At 51.9% G+C, this 16,511-nt stretch overlaps 4 protein-coding genes across 9 annotated transcripts in view; 1 reads left to right on the top strand and 3 right to left on the bottom strand.

Moving 5' to 3' along the window:
* The window catches only part of mlphb (melanophilin b), a 58,804-nt gene that overhangs the window by 12,883 nt on the left and 29,410 nt on the right, over positions 1 to 16,511 (top strand). The window lies entirely within an intron of this gene.
* Positions 1 to 16,511, bottom strand: part of col6a3 (collagen, type VI, alpha 3) — a 39,166-nt gene that overhangs the window by 9,385 nt on the left and 13,270 nt on the right. The window contains exons 12-29 of the mRNA XM_088382437.1: positions 15,831 to 16,436; positions 15,117 to 15,710; positions 14,409 to 15,002; positions 13,670 to 14,257; positions 12,941 to 13,537; positions 12,202 to 12,789; positions 11,473 to 12,069; positions 10,734 to 11,321; positions 10,005 to 10,601; positions 9,266 to 9,853; positions 8,537 to 9,133; positions 7,798 to 8,385; positions 7,069 to 7,665; positions 6,330 to 6,917; positions 2,689 to 3,261; positions 1,703 to 2,314; positions 712 to 1,332; positions 43 to 639 (exon numbers count right to left, since the gene is read on the bottom strand). Of these exons, the coding sequence (XP_088238563.1) occupies positions 43 to 639; positions 712 to 1,332; positions 1,703 to 2,314; positions 2,689 to 3,261; positions 6,330 to 6,917; positions 7,069 to 7,665; positions 7,798 to 8,385; positions 8,537 to 9,133; positions 9,266 to 9,853; positions 10,005 to 10,601; positions 10,734 to 11,321; positions 11,473 to 12,069; positions 12,202 to 12,789; positions 12,941 to 13,537; positions 13,670 to 14,257; positions 14,409 to 15,002; positions 15,117 to 15,710; positions 15,831 to 16,436 (10,710 nt within the window). The remainder of the gene's footprint in view (positions 1 to 42; positions 640 to 711; positions 1,333 to 1,702; positions 2,315 to 2,688; positions 3,262 to 6,329; positions 6,918 to 7,068; positions 7,666 to 7,797; positions 8,386 to 8,536; positions 9,134 to 9,265; positions 9,854 to 10,004; positions 10,602 to 10,733; positions 11,322 to 11,472; positions 12,070 to 12,201; positions 12,790 to 12,940; positions 13,538 to 13,669; positions 14,258 to 14,408; positions 15,003 to 15,116; positions 15,711 to 15,830; positions 16,437 to 16,511) is intronic.
* LOC148393823 (collagen alpha-1(XII) chain-like) lies at positions 3,246 to 3,913 on the bottom strand. The gene has a single exon (XM_088382436.1). The coding sequence runs from the start codon at positions 3,911 to 3,913 to the stop codon at positions 3,374 to 3,376; it is 540 nt and encodes a 179-aa protein (XP_088238562.1). The 3' UTR covers positions 3,246 to 3,373.
* On the bottom strand, positions 3,978 to 5,472 carry LOC148393824 (collagen alpha-3(VI) chain-like). The gene is made up of 2 exons (XM_088382431.1): positions 4,862 to 5,472; positions 3,978 to 4,729 (listed from the first exon to the last, which is right to left on the bottom strand). Exons 1-2 carry the CDS (start codon positions 5,379 to 5,381, stop codon positions 3,978 to 3,980), a joined length of 1,272 nt encoding a protein of 423 aa, XP_088238557.1. The 5' UTR covers positions 5,382 to 5,472.

A 16,511-nucleotide genomic window follows, 5' to 3' on the forward strand; every position in this document is an offset into this window, starting at 1 on the left:
GCTCTAACATAGACTGGTCATAGTCATTTCCATGACACTCACTGGGAATTTCTTCTGGGGCGGGGTCAACAGGGAGGGTCCCTTTCAGTCTCGCAACAAGTCTGTCGTTGATTTCCGGCAGGCCAGGGAACGTACGAACCTGAAGGACATCCTCTGGCGACTTAGCAATTTGGGCAAGTTGCCTTGTGTCTGCCCCACTTGCTCCAATACCAATACAGTTGACTTTGGATCCCTTTAGCAAAGGTCCATAGAGAGACACATCTTGTGGGGAACGTCCTCCTGTGAGAACCACAAGATGCTGGGAGGCTTCCACTGGACGAACACCGGCAGAGGGCTTTAACTCATTCTGTATGACATATTCAATCGCATCAGCCAGGTTGGAAGAGCGACCGCCCATTTGACGTAGTTTTCTGACGGCCGTGATAACGTCTGGCTTGGCGCCATGCGAATTGAGCGAGAACTCTGGTTTGACTCCGTCGGCGTACTGGACAAGGCCCACGCGCACTTGGTCAGGTCGCACGTCAAGTTGTTTGACGAGGTTCAATATGAAGTCACGAATGTGAGCGATACCCGTGACGCCTGTGTTGTCTGAGCCGTCAATGAGGAAAATGATGTCCTTTCGCCCAACATCTAACACATCTGGAAAGAGGAATAGAACAAGCATTCGTAGTTACTTGTGGACGCAAAGTTAATCAAACATTAACATCTTACCGAAGACCTCATCCGGAGGGCGATAGCTTCCGATGATATCAGACGCAGACATGGTTTTGACTGAATTAATGAGCCGCTGCTCAACGGCCGGAAGCTGCTGGAAACTTTCAACTGTGTATGCAAGTTCAGGCTTCAGGGAAATTTTCCTCAGCTCATCAATGTCTGAATTCCTTGAACCGATGGCAATAGGTGCAACATGGCTTCTCTTCAGTTGGTCCGCTGGAGCTGTAACATCATCTGCAGAGGCTCCACCAGTAACGACAATCAAAAACTGAGGTACTCCGTCTTCTAAGCGGCTTCCCGCGGACCTCTGGTAGATGTTTCGGGAGACCCACTCAAGAGCTTGACCTGTGTTCAAGCGGCTTCCTCCTCTGCTTCGAAGTTGCGTCACAGCCTGGCGTACTTCGTTTTTGGTGGAATATTCATTTAGGAGAAATTCTACCTTTGTGTCGTCGCTATACTGTACAACTGAAATTCTGACTTTATCCAGTCCAACATCCAACTTCTCCACAACTCTTTTGATCATTTCACGAATGGAAGGGAAGTCATTTCGTGCTGTACTTGAACCGTCGATGAGAAACACAACATCCCTCTTTTCTCCACCTGTGCTTGGTACAATTTCTGGACAAAGGGAATTTAAGAAACCAAGGTATAATTGGCAATACATTTTGTAACAAGCTAAGTAACAATATACAGTTGACCTCCGCATACTTGTGGTTTGGCACCCGCAGATTTGTCCATTGACGAAATTTTTAAAAATCCAATATTATAAAATTGCTTTTTTTTTTAAAAAAAAAATTCATAGGTAATGCTTATCAGCCTTTCTTAAAGATTTGTTTGGCTTTGGAAAAAAAAAGGCCATCAATTACACGCCGTCTTTCACTGTTTGAGAGCTAGCCCAGCTTTTATAATAGCGAATAGTGGTGGTCCACTGTATAACAACACAGCATGACAATCAATTTCATAAGAGTGCAGCAAAATATGTAACTACCTTCAATGATAGGGAATTGCGGGACGATCCTGGCGATGTCATCATCGGATAACTCCGTAAGGCTATTGATTACGTTTTGTTGGACTGTATCCAAGCTTGGGAGATCATCTACAGTGAAAGCAAAGTTGGGCACAAAGGACACGATTTGCAAGTCTTTAGGGTTCACATCTCTGGTTCCAATGCTGAAAGGAATGACCCTCGATCGCTTGAGGGTGGTTGCCGGACGATTGATGTCATCTGTTGGTGACCCACTGGAGACAACAACCAAAAACTGTGGTACACCTTCTTGTTTCCTGCTACCTCGTGCAGCTGTCAGCACATCATCATTGACAAACTGTAAAGCCTGACCCAGGTTACGCTGTCTTCCTCCCCGCTGCCTTAATCCCCTGACAGTATTCAAGACTTCTTCTTTGGTTGTATGTGTGTTCAGATACATGTCAGGATGTGCGTAATCGCCAAACTGAACCACGCCGATTCGGATCTTATTTTCGCCCACGTTCAGATTCTCAACAACCCTACGTATGAACTCCTGGATGATAGGGAAATCTCTTCCAACACCGTCAGATCCGTCGACGAGGAAGATGATGTCTCTCCGGGGGCCTTGTGACTCGGCTAAGGAAAGAGGAAAATGGGAACTGAGTTAGTATTTTCCAAATGAGAATTATAGGTTGAAGTCATTGGAAAATTGCTTACAATATGCCTGCACATGGAATAAGATAAACAAACACAAACTCATAATTCAACTGGCCGAGACTCAGGATTCTTTGGAAAGATACAAGCAGGGTAAACTTTAACCTAAACTAAAAGGAAAGTTATGGGGAGGGAAATTTTTTAAATACCATCAAAGATTTTCTTCAAAAATTCATTCAAAAAGAGTCATGGTTTATATTCTATTGTTCTGTGTTTGATTTCATTTATTTGCGGGATACTCGTCCTATAAAAGAACTGCAGTGGGGTGGCTTGTTTGGGACGAGGACCTTGCTTACCAGTTACTGATGGTCTCATGGATACAGCATTTAACAACCTGTTCATTACAGAGGGGAGGTCAGTGAATTCAGGCACCGATAGCGCATATCTGGGGTCGTGGGCTATCTTCTGCAGCTCTCGGCTATCGGAGCCCCTGCTTCCGAGGGCAAAGATCAGCACTCCCTGCTGTTTGAGAGCAGAAGCTGGCGCATCCACGCTGTCAATAGACCTTCCGCCGCTCAGCAGGATTAGGACCTGCGGGACGCCTTGGAGGCGTCTGCTGCCGGCAGAGGCTGTGAAGACATTGTCCCTCAAGTACTGGAGAGCTGCTCCGGTGTTGAGGGGTCTTCCGCCTCTGTGCCTCAGTCCTCTGACAATGTCAAGGATCTCGCCCTTTGTGGTGTATGTGTTCAGATAGAACTGGACAGCCGCATCTCTGCTGTACTGAACCAGGGAGACGCGATCTTTGTCGTCATCCAAACTCAGTGTCTCTACGACTCTTTGGACAAAGTCCCTCATATCGGGGAATGAGTTCCTTGTGGCGTCAGAGCCGTCCAACAAGAAAACCACATCCCTTCCTCTCGGTCTCTCCGCTGCGGTGAACAAAACATAAGACGTATTAGGGTTACCCCAAAGTCTACCGCCCACCCGCAGGTTGATTGGGCATTGGTCATCTCTTTGCGCGTTTGAATAAGAGTCAACTTGTCATGTGTTCTCTGGCTTACCGGTCACCGTTGGTGTCATGGGCGTGGCTCTGAGTACCCTGTTTATTACCGAGGAGAGCTGGTCTTGGACACTGGGGAGGTCAGTGAGCTCAGACACCGCTAGAGCATGACTAGGGTCATGGGCTATCTTTTGCAGCTCGCTGCTGTCAGAGTTCTGTGTTCCAATGCTGATGGTAAAGACGCCCTGCTGTTTGAGAGCAGAGGCTGGCGCAGCAACGCTGTCAAAAGAGCGGCCGCCATTTAGCAGGATCAAGATCTGCGGAACACCTTGCGAGCGCCTGCTCCCTGAGGAGTTTGTAAAGACGTTGTCCCTGACATATTGGAGGGCGGCCCCAGTGTTGAGGGGTCTGCCTCCTCTGTGTCTGAGTCCTCTGAGCGCATTCACAACATCCTCTCTCGCGGTGTACGTGTTCAGATAGAAACTGGTCTCTGGATCTCTGGCGTACTGGACCACAGAGACACGGTCTTGGTTTACGCCCACATTGAGTTTCTCCACCACTCGCTCAACAAATTTGCGCATGTCCGGGAAGCCATTCCTTGTTCCGTCAGAACCGTCCAGAAGGAAGACAATATCCTTTTTGGCTTCAGCTGAGAAAAGACGGGAGGACAAATGATAAAGAGAACCTTTGCAAAACGCGAGCTAGCCGACAACCCTTATGGGGGGGCGGACGGTCGGACCGACGGACACTGCTGCCTGGGACCCACACCCAGTGAGTGCTAGCAGTGCTTGTACACGTACCAATGACTGATGGCGTTTCTGGGGTGACGTCAATCACCACAGCCTCCACGGAGGACTGAAGCTGTTGTTGGACACTGGGGAGGTCAGTGAATTCAGGCACCGATAGCGCATATCGGGGGTCGTGGGCTATCTTCTGCAGCTCTCCGCTATCGGAGCCCCTGCTTCCGATGGCAAAGATCAGCACTCCCAGCTGTTTGAGAGCAGAAGCTGGCGCATCCACGCTGTCAAGAGACCTTCCGCCGCTCAGCAGGATTAGGACCTGCGGGACGCCTTGGAGGCGTCTGCTGCCGGCAGAGGCTGTGAAGACATTGTCCCTCAAGTACTGGAGAGCTGCTCCGGTGTTGAGGGGTCTTCCGCCTCTGTGCCTCAGTCCTCTGACAATGTCAAGGATCTCGCCCTTTGTGGTGTATGTGTTCAGATAGAACTGGACAGCCGCATCTCTGCTGTACTGAACCAGGGAGACGCGATCTTTGTCGTCATCCAAACTCAGTGTCCCTACGACTCTTTGGACAAAGTCCCTCATATCGGGGAATGAGTTCCTTGTGGCGTCAGAGCCGTCCAACAAGAAAACCACATCCCTTCCTCTCGGTCTCTCCGCTGCGGTGAACAAAACATAAGACGTATTAGGGTTACCCCAAAGTCTACCGCCCACCCGCAGGTTGATTGGGCATTGGTCATCTCTTTGCGCGTTTGAATAAGAGTCAACTTGTCATGTGTTCTCTGGCTTACCGGTCACCGTTGGTGTCATGGGCGTGGCTCTGAGTACCCTGTTTATTACCGAGGAGAGCTGGTCTTGGACACTGGGGAGGTCAGTGAGCTCAGACACCGCTAGAGCATGACTAGGGTCATGGGCTATCTTTTGCAGCTCGCTGCTGTCAGAGTTCTGTGTTCCAATGCTGATGGTAAAGACGCCCTGCTGTTTGAGAGCAGAGGCTGGCGCAGCAACGCTGTCAAAAGAGCGGCCGCCATTTAGCAGGATCAAGATCTGCGGAACACCTTGCGAGCGCCTGCTCCCTGAGGAGTTTGTAAAGACGTTGTCCCTGACATATTGGAGGGCGGCCCCAGTGTTGAGGGGTCTGCCTCCTCTGTGTCTGAGTCCTCTGAGCGCATTCACAACATCCTCTCTCGCGGTGTACGTGTTCAGATAGAAACTGGTCTCTGGATCTCTGGCGTACTGGACCACAGAGACACGGTCTTGGTTTACGCCCACATTGAGTTTCTCCACCACTCGCTCAACAAATTTGCGCATGTCCGGGAAGCCATTCCTTGTTCCGTCAGAACCGTCCAGAAGGAAGACAATATCCTTTTTGGCTTCAGCTGAGAAAAGACGGGAGGACAAATGATAAAGAGAACCTTTGCAAAACGCGAGCTAGCCGACAACCCTTATGGGGGGGCGGACGGTCGGACCGACGGACACTGCTGCCTGGGACCCACACCCAGTGAGTGCTAGCAGTGCTTGTACACGTACCAATGACTGATGGCGTTTCTGGGGTGACGTCAATCACCACAGCCTCCACGGAGGACTGAAGCTGTTGTTGGACACTGGGGAGGTCAGTGAATTCAGGCACCGATAGCGCATATCGGGGGTCGTGGGCTATCTTCTGCAGCTCTCCGCTATCGGAGCCCCTGCTTCCGATGGCAAAGATCAGCACTCCCAGCTGTTTGAGAGCAGAAGCTGGCGCATCCACGCTGTCAAGAGACCTTCCGCCGCTCAGCAGGATTAGGACCTGCGGGACGCCTTGGAGGCGTCTGCTGCCGGCAGAGGCTGTGAAGACATTGTCCCTCAAGTACTGGAGAGCTGCTCCGGTGTTGAGGGGTCTTCCGCCTCTGTGCCTCAGTCCTCTGACAATGTCAAGGATCTCGCCCTTTGTGGTGTATGTGTTCAGATAGAACTGGACAGCCGCATCTCTGCTGTACTGAACCAGGGAGACGCGATCTTTGTCGTCATCCAAACTCAGTGTCCCTACGACTCTTTGGACAAAGTCCCTCATATCGGGGAATGAGTTCCTTGTGGCGTCAGAGCCGTCCAACAAGAAAACCACATCCCTTCCTCTCGGTCTCTCCGCTGCGGTGAACAAAACATAAGACGTATTAGGGTTACCCCAAAGTCTACCGCCCACCCGCAGGTTGATTGGGCATTGGTCATCTCTTTGCGCGTTTGAATAAGAGTCAACTTGTCATGTGTTCTCTGGCTTACCGGTCACCGTTGGTGTCATGGGCGTGGCTCTGAGTACCCTGTTTATTACCGAGGAGAGCTGGTCTTGGACACTGGGGAGGTCAGTGAGCTCAGACACCGCTAGAGCATGACTAGGGTCATGGGCTATCTTTTGCAGCTCGCTGCTGTCAGAGTTCTGTGTTCCAATGCTGATGGTAAAGACGCCCTGCTGTTTGAGAGCAGAGGCTGGCGCAGCAACGCTGTCAAAAGAGCGGCCGCCATTTAGCAGGATCAAGATCTGCGGAACACCTTGCGAGCGCCTGCTCCCTGAGGAGTTTGTAAAGACGTTGTCCCTGACATATTGGAGGGCGGCCCCAGTGTTGAGGGGTCTGCCTCCTCTGTGTCTGAGTCCTCTGAGCGCATTCACAACATCCTCTCTCGCGGTGTACGTGTTCAGATAGAAACTGGTCTCTGGATCTCTGGCGTACTGGACCACAGAGACACGGTCTTGGTTTACGCCCACATTGAGTTTCTCCACCACTCGCTCAACAAATTTGCGCATGTCCGGGAAGCCATTCCTTGTTCCGTCAGAACCGTCCAGAAGGAAGACAATATCCTTTTTGGCTTCAGCTGAGAAAAGACGGGAGGACAAATGATAAAGAGAACCTTTGCAAAACGCGAGCTAGCCGACAACCCTTATGGGGGGGCGGACGGTCGGACCGACGGACACTGCTGCCTGGGACCCACACCCAGTGAGTGCTAGCAGTGCTTGTACACGTACCAATGACTGATGGCGTTTCTGGGGTGACGTCAATCACCACAGCCTCCACGGAGGACTGAAGCTGTTGTTGGACACTGGGGAGGTCAGTGAATTCAGGCACCGATAGCGCATATCGGGGGTCGTGGGCTATCTTCTGCAGCTCTCCGCTATCGGAGCCCCTGCTTCCGATGGCAAAGATCAGCACTCCCAGCTGTTTGAGAGCAGAAGCTGGCGCATCCACGCTGTCAAGAGACCTTCCGCCGCTCAGCAGGATTAGGACCTGCGGGACGCCTTGGAGGCGTCTGCTGCCGGCAGAGGCTGTGAAGACATTGTCCCTCAAGTACTGGAGAGCTGCTCCGGTGTTGAGGGGTCTTCCGCCTCTGTGCCTCAGTCCTCTGACAATGTCAAGGATCTCGCCCTTTGTGGTGTATGTGTTCAGATAGAACTGGACAGCCGCATCTCTGCTGTACTGAACCAGGGAGACGCGATCTTTGTCGTCATCCAAACTCAGTGTCCCTACGACTCTTTGGACAAAGTCCCTCATATCGGGGAATGAGTTCCTTGTGGCGTCAGAGCCGTCCAACAAGAAAACCACATCCCTTCCTCTCGGTCTCTCCGCTGCGGTGAACAAAACATAAGACGTATTAGGGTTACCCCAAAGTCTACCGCCCACCCGCAGGTTGATTGGGCATTGGTCATCTCTTTGCGCGTTTGAATAAGAGTCAACTTGTCATGTGTTCTCTGGCTTACCGGTCACCGTTGGTGTCATGGGCGTGGCTCTGAGTACCCTGTTTATTACCGAGGAGAGCTGGTCTTGGACACTGGGGAGGTCAGTGAGCTCAGACACCGCTAGAGCATGACTAGGGTCATGGGCTATCTTTTGCAGCTCGCTGCTGTCAGAGTTCTGTGTTCCAATGCTGATGGTAAAGACGCCCTGCTGTTTGAGAGCAGAGGCTGGCGCAGCAACGCTGTCAAAAGAGCGGCCGCCATTTAGCAGGATCAAGATCTGCGGAACACCTTGCGAGCGCCTGCTCCCTGAGGAGTTTGTAAAGACGTTGTCCCTGACATATTGGAGGGCGGCCCCAGTGTTGAGGGGTCTGCCTCCTCTGTGTCTGAGTCCTCTGAGCGCATTCACAACATCCTCTCTCGCGGTGTACGTGTTCAGATAGAAACTGGTCTCTGGATCTCTGGCGTACTGGACCACAGAGACACGGTCTTGGTTTACGCCCACATTGAGTTTCTCCACCACTCGCTCAACAAATTTGCGCATGTCCGGGAAGCCATTCCTTGTTCCGTCAGAACCGTCCAGAAGGAAGACAATATCCTTTTTGGCTTCAGCTGAGAAAAGACGGGAGGACAAATGATAAAGAGAACCTTTGCAAAACGCGAGCTAGCCGACAACCCTTATGGGGGGGCGGACGGTCGGACCGACGGACACTGCTGCCTGGGACCCACACCCAGTGAGTGCTAGCAGTGCTTGTACACGTACCAATGACTGATGGCGTTTCTGGGGTGACGTCAATCACCACAGCCTCCACGGAGGACTGAAGCTGTTGTTGGACACTGGGGAGGTCAGTGAATTCAGGCACCGATAGCGCATATCGGGGGTCGTGGGCTATCTTCTGCAGCTCTCCGCTATCGGAGCCCCTGCTTCCGATGGCAAAGATCAGCACTCCCAGCTGTTTGAGAGCAGAAGCTGGCGCATCCACGCTGTCAAGAGACCTTCCGCCGCTCAGCAGGATTAGGACCTGCGGGACGCCTTGGAGGCGTCTGCTGCCGGCAGAGGCTGTGAAGACATTGTCCCTCAAGTACTGGAGAGCTGCTCCGGTGTTGAGGGGTCTTCCGCCTCTGTGCCTCAGTCCTCTGACAATGTCAAGGATCTCGCCCTTTGTGGTGTATGTGTTCAGATAGAACTGGACAGCCGCATCTCTGCTGTACTGAACCAGGGAGACGCGATCTTTGTCGTCATCCAAACTCAGTGTCCCTACGACTCTTTGGACAAAGTCCCTCATATCGGGGAATGAGTTCCTTGTGGCGTCAGAGCCGTCCAACAAGAAAACCACATCCCTTCCTCTCGGTCTCTCCGCTGCGGTGAACAAAACATAAGACGTATTAGGGTTACCCCAAAGTCTACCGCCCACCCGCAGGTTGATTGGGCATTGGTCATCTCTTTGCGCGTTTGAATAAGAGTCAACTTGTCATGTGTTCTCTGGCTTACCGGTCACCGTTGGTGTCATGGGCGTGGCTCTGAGTACCCTGTTTATTACCGAGGAGAGCTGGTCTTGGACACTGGGGAGGTCAGTGAGCTCAGACACCGCTAGAGCATGACTAGGGTCATGGGCTATCTTTTGCAGCTCGCTGCTGTCAGAGTTCTGTGTTCCAATGCTGATGGTAAAGACGCCCTGCTGTTTGAGAGCAGAGGCTGGCGCAGCAACGCTGTCAAAAGAGCGGCCGCCATTTAGCAGGATCAAGATCTGCGGAACACCTTGCGAGCGCCTGCTCCCTGAGGAGTTTGTAAAGACGTTGTCCCTGACATATTGGAGGGCGGCCCCAGTGTTGAGGGGTCTGCCTCCTCTGTGTCTGAGTCCTCTGAGCGCATTCACAACATCCTCTCTCGCGGTGTACGTGTTCAGATAGAAACTGGTCTCTGGATCTCTGGCGTACTGGACCACAGAGACACGGTCTTGGTTTACGCCCACATTGAGTTTCTCCACCACTCGCTCAACAAATTTGCGCATGTCCGGGAAGCCATTCCTTGTTCCGTCAGAACCGTCCAGAAGGAAGACAATATCCTTTTTGGCTTCAGCTGAGAAAAGACGGGAGGACAAATGATAAAGAGAACCTTTGCAAAACGCGAGCTAGCCGACAACCCTTATGGGGGGGCGGACGGTCGGACCGACGGACACTGCTGCCTGGGACCCACACCCAGTGAGTGCTAGCAGTGCTTGTACACGTACCAATGACTGATGGCGTTTCTGGGGTGACGTCAATCACCACAGCCTCCACGGAGGACTGAAGCTGTTGTTGGACACTGGGGAGGTCAGTGAATTCAGGCACCGATAGCGCATATCGGGGGTCGTGGGCTATCTTCTGCAGCTCTCCGCTATCGGAGCCCCTGCTTCCGATGGCAAAGATCAGCACTCCCAGCTGTTTGAGAGCAGAAGCTGGCGCATCCACGCTGTCAAGAGACCTTCCGCCGCTCAGCAGGATTAGGACCTGCGGGACGCCTTGGAGGCGTCTGCTGCCGGCAGAGGCTGTGAAGACATTGTCCCTCAAGTACTGGAGAGCTGCTCCGGTGTTGAGGGGTCTTCCGCCTCTGTGCCTCAGTCCTCTGACAATGTCAAGGATCTCGCCCTTTGTGGTGTATGTGTTCAGATAGAACTGGACAGCCGCATCTCTGCTGTACTGAACCAGGGAGACGCGATCTTTGTCGTCATCCAAACTCAGTGTCCCTACGACTCTTTGGACAAAGTCCCTCATATCGGGGAATGAGTTCCTTGTGGCGTCAGAGCCGTCCAACAAGAAAACCACATCCCTTCCTCTCGGTCTCTCCGCTGCGGTGAACAAAACATAAGACGTATTAGGGTTACCCCAAAGTCTACCGCCCACCCGCAGGTTGATTGGGCATTGGTCATCTCTTTGCGCGTTTGAATAAGAGTCAACTTGTCATGTGTTCTCTGGCTTACCGGTCACCGTTGGTGTCATGGGCGTGGCTCTGAGTACCCTGTTTATTACCGAGGAGAGCTGGTCTTGGACACTGGGGAGGTCAGTGAGCTCAGACACCGCTAGAGCATGACTAGGGTCATGGGCTATCTTTTGCAGCTCGCTGCTGTCAGAGTTCTGTGTTCCAATGCTGATGGTAAAGACGCCCTGCTGTTTGAGAGCAGAGGCTGGCGCAGCAACGCTGTCAAAAGAGCGGCCGCCATTTAGCAGGATCAAGATCTGCGGAACACCTTGCGAGCGCCTGCTCCCTGAGGAGTTTGTAAAGACGTTGTCCCTGACATATTGGAGGGCGGCCCCAGTGTTGAGGGGTCTGCCTCCTCTGTGTCTGAGTCCTCTGAGCGCATTCACAACATCCTCTCTCGCGGTGTACGTGTTCAGATAGAAACTGGTCTCTGGATCTCTGGCGTACTGGACCACAGAGACACGGTCTTGGTTTACGCCCACATTGAGTTTCTCCACCACTCGCTCAACAAATTTGCGCATGTCCGGGAAGCCATTCCTTGTTCCGTCAGAACCGTCCAGAAGGAAGACAATATCCTTTTTGGCTTCAGCTGAGAAAAGACGGGAGGACAAATGATAAAGAGAACCTTTGCAAAACGCGAGCTAGCCGACAACCCTTATGGGGGGGCGGACGGTCGGACCGACGGACACTGCTGCCTGGGACCCACACCCAGTGAGTGCTAGCAGTGCTTGTACACGTACCAATGACTGATGGCGTTTCTGGGGTGACGTCAATCACCACAGCCTCCACGGAGGACTGAAGCTGTTGTTGGACACTGGGGAGGTCAGTGAATTCAGGCACCGATAGCGCATATCGGGGGTCGTGGGCTATCTTCTGCAGCTCTCCGCTATCGGAGCCCCTGCTTCCGATGGCAAAGATCAGCACTCCCAGCTGTTTGAGAGCAGAAGCTGGCGCATCCACGCTGTCAAGAGACCTTCCGCCGCTCAGCAGGATTAGGACCTGCGGGACGCCTTGGAGGCGTCTGCTGCCGGCAGAGGCTGTGAAGACATTGTCCCTCAAGTACTGGAGAGCTGCTCCGGTGTTGAGGGGTCTTCCGCCTCTGTGCCTCAGTCCTCTGACAATGTCAAGGATCTCGCCCTTTGTGGTGTATGTGTTCAGATAGAACTGGACAGCCGCATCTCTGCTGTACTGAACCAGGGAGACGCGATCTTTGTCGTCATCCAAACTCAGTGTCCCTACGACTCTTTGGACAAAGTCCCTCATATCGGGGAATGAGTTCCTTGTGGCGTCAGAGCCGTCCAACAAGAAAACCACATCCCTTCCTCTCGGTCTCTCCGCTGCGGTGAACAAAACATAAGACGTATTAGGGTTACCCCAAAGTCTACCGCCCACCCGCAGGTTGATTGGGCATTGGTCATCTCTTTGCGCGTTTGAATAAGAGTCAACTTGTCATGTGTTCTCTGGCTTACCGGTCACCGTTGGTGTCATGGGCGTGGCTCTGAGTACCCTGTTTATTACCGAGGAGAGCTGGTCTTGGACACTGGGGAGGTCAGTGAGCTCAGACACCGCTAGAGCATGACTAGGGTCATGGGCTATCTTTTGCAGCTCGCTGCTGTCAGAGTTCTGTGTTCCAATGCTGATGGTAAAGACGCCCTGCTGTTTGAGAGCAGAGGCTGGCGCAGCAACGCTGTCAAAAGAGCGGCCGCCATTTAGCAGGATCAAGATCTGCGGAACACCTTGCGAGCGCCTGCTCCCTGAGGAGTTTGTAAAGACGTTGTCCCTGACATATTGGAGGGCGGCCCCAGTGTTGAGGGGTCTGCCTCCTCTGTGTCTGAGTCCTCTGAGCGCATTCACAACATCCTCTCTCGCGGTGTACGTGTTCAGATAGAAACTGGTCTCTGGATCTCTGGCGTACTGGACCACAGAGACACGGTCTTGGTTTACGCCCACATTGAGTTTCTCCACCACTCGCTCAACAAATTTGCGCATGTCCGGGAAGCCATTCCTTGTTCCGTCAGAACCGTCCAGAAGGAAGACAATATCCTTTTTGGCTTCAGCTGAGAAAAGACGGGAGGACAAATGATAAAGAGAACCTTTGCAAAACGCGAGCTAGCCGACAACCCTTATGGGGGGGCGGACGGTCGGACCGACGGACACTGCTGCCTGGGACCCACACCCAGTGAGTGCTAGCAGTGCTTGTACACGTACCAATGACTGATGGCGTTTCTGGGGTGACGTCAATCACCACAGCCTCCACGGAGGACTGAAGCTGTTGTTGGACACTGGGGAGGTCAGTGAATTCAGGCACCGATAGCGCATATCGGGGGTCGTGGGCTATCTTCTGCAGCTCTCCGCTATCGGAGCCCCTGCTTCCGATGGCAAAGATCAGCACTCCCAGCTGTTTGAGAGCAGAAGCTGGCGCATCCACGCTGTCAAGAGACCTTCCGCCGCTCAGCAGGATTAGGACCTGCGGGACGCCTTGGAGGCGTCTGCTGCCGGCAGAGGCTGTGAAGACATTGTCCCTCAAGTACTGGAGAGCTGCTCCGGTGTTGAGGGGTCTTCCGCCTCTGTGCCTCAGTCCTCTGACAATGTCAAGGATCTCGCCCTTTGTGGTGTATGTGTTCAGATAGAACTGGACAGCCGCATCTCTGCTGTACTGAACCAGGGAGACGCGATCTTTGTCGTCATCCAAACTCAGTGTCCCTACGACTCTTTGGACAAAGTCCCTCATATCGGGGAATGAGTTCCTTGTGGCGTCAGAGCCGTCCAACAAGAAAACCACATCCCTTCCTCTCGGTCTCTCCGCTGCGGTGAACAAAACATAAGACGTATTAGGGTTACCCCAAAGTCTACCGCCCACCCGCAGGTTGATTGGGCATTGGTCATCTCTTTGCGCGTTTGAATAAGAGTCAACTTGTCATGTGTTCTCTGGCTTACCGGTCACCGTTGGTGTCATGGGCGTGGCTCTGAGTACCCTGTTTATTACCGAGGAGAGCTGGTCTTGGACACTGGGGAGGTCAGTGAGCTCAGACACCGCTAGAGCATGACTAGGGTCATGGGCTATCTTTTGCAGCTCGCTGCTGTCAGAGTTCTGTGTTCCAATGCTGATGGTAAAGACGCCCTGCTGTTTGAGAGCAGAGGCTGGCGCAGCAACGCTGTCAAAAGAGCGGCCGCCATTTAGCAGGATCAAGATCTGCGGAACACCTTGCGAGCGCCTGCTCCCTGAGGAGTTTGTAAAGACGTTGTCCCTGACATATTGGAGGGCGGCCCCAGTGTTGAGGGGTCTGCCTCCTCTGTGTCTGAGTCCTCTGAGCGCATTCACAACATCCTCTCTCGCGGTGTACGTGTTCAGATAGAAACTGGTCTCTGGATCTCTGGCGTACTGGACCACAGAGACACGGTCTTGGTTTACGCCCACATTGAGTTTCTCCACCACTCGCTCAACAAATTTGCGCATGTCCGGGAAGCCATTCCTTGTTCCGTCAGAACCGTCCAGAAGGAAGACAATATCCTTTTTGGCTTCAGCTGAGAAAAGACGGGAGGACAAATGATAAAGCGAACCTTTGCAAAACGCGAGCTAGCCGACAACCCTTATGGGGGGGCGGACGGTCGGACAGACGGACACTGCTGCCTGGGACCCACACCCAGTGAGTGCTAGCAGTGCTTGTACACGTACCAATGACTGATGGCGTTTCTGGGGTGACGTCAATCACCACAGCCTCCACGGAGGACTGAAGCTGTTGTTGGACACTGGGGAGGTCAGTGAATTCAGGCACCGATAGCCCAAATTGGGGGTCGTGGGCTATCTTCTGCAGCTCTCCGCTATCGGAGCTCCTGCTTCCGATGGCAAAGATCAGCACTCCCAGCTGTTTGAGAGCAGAAGCTGGCGCATCCACGCTGTCAAAAGACTTTCCACCGCTCAGCAGGATTAGGACCTGCGGGACGCCTTGGAGGCGTCTGCTGCCGGCAGAGGCTGTGAAGACATTGTTCCTCAAGTACTGGAGAGCTGCTCCGGTGTTGAGGGGTCTTCCGCCTCTGTGCCTCAGTCCTCTGACAATGTCAAGGATCTCGCCCTTTGTGGTGTATGTGTTCAGATAGAACTGGACAGCCGCATCTCTGCTGTACTGAACCAGGGAGACACGATCTTTGTCGTTATCCAAACTCAGTGTCTCTACGACTCTTTGGACAAAGTCTCTCATAGCTGGGAATGAGTTTCTTGTGGCGTCGGAGCCGTCCAACAAGAAAACCATATCCCTTCCCCGCCTCTTTTCTGTAGTACACATAAAACACACACTCCTTTAAGATGTCTATCTCTCGCATCTACAACCTTTGAACTGTTCAAACTAAGTTAGTCATAATTTATAGTGTTTCGATGGTGTCTTACCGTTCAATTTTATTGACATGGTTGCAGCCCTTATCACTCTGCCCATTACAGAGGAGAACTGTTCTTGGACATTCTGTAAACTAGCAAAGTCAACTACTGCTAAGGCATAGCTTGGGTCATGGGCTATCTTCTGCAGCTCGTCCTTGTCAGAGCTCCGAGTTCCAATGCCGATTGTATAAATGCCTTGCAGTTTGAGAGCAGAGGCTGGCGCATCCACACTGTCAAAAGATCCTCTGCTATTTATTAAGATTAAGATCTGTGGAACACCTTGTAGGCGCCTACTCCCTGTGGAGTTTGTAAAGACCTTGTCGCTCATGTATCGGAGAGCAGCCCCAGTGTTGAGGGGTCTGCCTCCTTTGTGTTTGAGCCCTCTGACTGCATCCACAACCTCTTCTTTTGTGGTGTATGTGTTCAGATAGAAATTGGCCTCAGGATCTCTGCCGTACTGGACCACCGAGACACGGTCTTTGTTTTCACCCACATTGAGCTTTTCCACCACTTGCTCAACAAAATTGCGCATGGCAGGGAAGCCATTTCTTGTTCCATCAGAACCATCCAGGAGGAATACAATATCTTTTTTGGTATCAGTTACACCTAAGAAAATAATGGAAAACTTTACTAAAGCCGTAATATGTTTACATATAGATAAAATACTGTCTCTCTAAAACGGAAATGATTCATTTTTTATTCAAATTGATTCAAAACGACACTCACCAAAACCAGGCTCGTTTATGCTTCTATGGGATAAAATTGCGGAGAGTAAATGTTGCATTACAACAGGGAAATCGGATGGTGCTTGGATAAAATATGCAGTTTCAGCATTTTGTGATATTTCCTGCATTTCTTGTTTATCCGCACCATTTATTCCAATGCTATAAAGGTCAATGCCAGCCTCTCTCAGGCCATTCAGCGGCTCAGCAACACTGTCGTCAGACTTTTTGCCACTGAAGACAATCATTGTTTGAGGTATTCCCCGCTGGGCTCTGCTTCCAGCTGATGCCGTAAACATGTAATTTCTCGCATATTGAAGGGCTTCACCGGTGTTCACTGTGGACCCTCCTCTTAGTTTTACATTACTAAGCTGAGCCATTAGATCATCTTTCTGGCCGTAAGAGTTTAAGGCAAACTCAGCTGTGGGCACTGTGCTGTACTGAATTACAGCAACTTGTACATTGCTTGGCCCAATTTCGACTCGTTGGACAAAGTCTCTCACAAAGTCCAAAACGGGTCCTTCATTTGCTCGCATATCATCAGATCCAGCGAGTAGAAAAACAATATCAGCAGGACCACCAAGTTCTAATTGTGTAATTGTGGAGGTACCTGAAATTACACACAAATGCTGTTAAACGAATGCAGATAAATTCTCTCAAATGGTGCAGTTTCTTTCAAACAAAC

This window comes from Syngnathus floridae, chromosome 8 (genome assembly GCF_059516105.1).
Source record: "Syngnathus floridae isolate MCC-2025c chromosome 8, RoL_Sflo_1.0, whole genome shotgun sequence".
Classification (NCBI taxonomy): domain Eukaryota; kingdom Metazoa; phylum Chordata; class Actinopteri; order Syngnathiformes; family Syngnathidae; genus Syngnathus; species Syngnathus floridae.

Bases quoted from the DNA above. Each gene is read 5' to 3' on its own strand.
- LOC148393823 (XM_088382436.1), bottom strand. From the start codon at position 3,913: ATGCGCAAATTTGTTGAGCGAGTGGTGGAGAAACTCAATGTGGGCGTA.
- LOC148393824 (XM_088382431.1), bottom strand. From the start codon at position 5,381: ATGCGCAAATTTGTTGAGCGAGTGGTGGAGAAACTCAATGTGGGCGTA. The intron at 4,730-4,861 runs GTAAGCCAGAGA...TGTTCACCGCAG, and splicing joins CATGACACCAACGGTGACCG to CGGAGAGACCGAGAGGAAGG.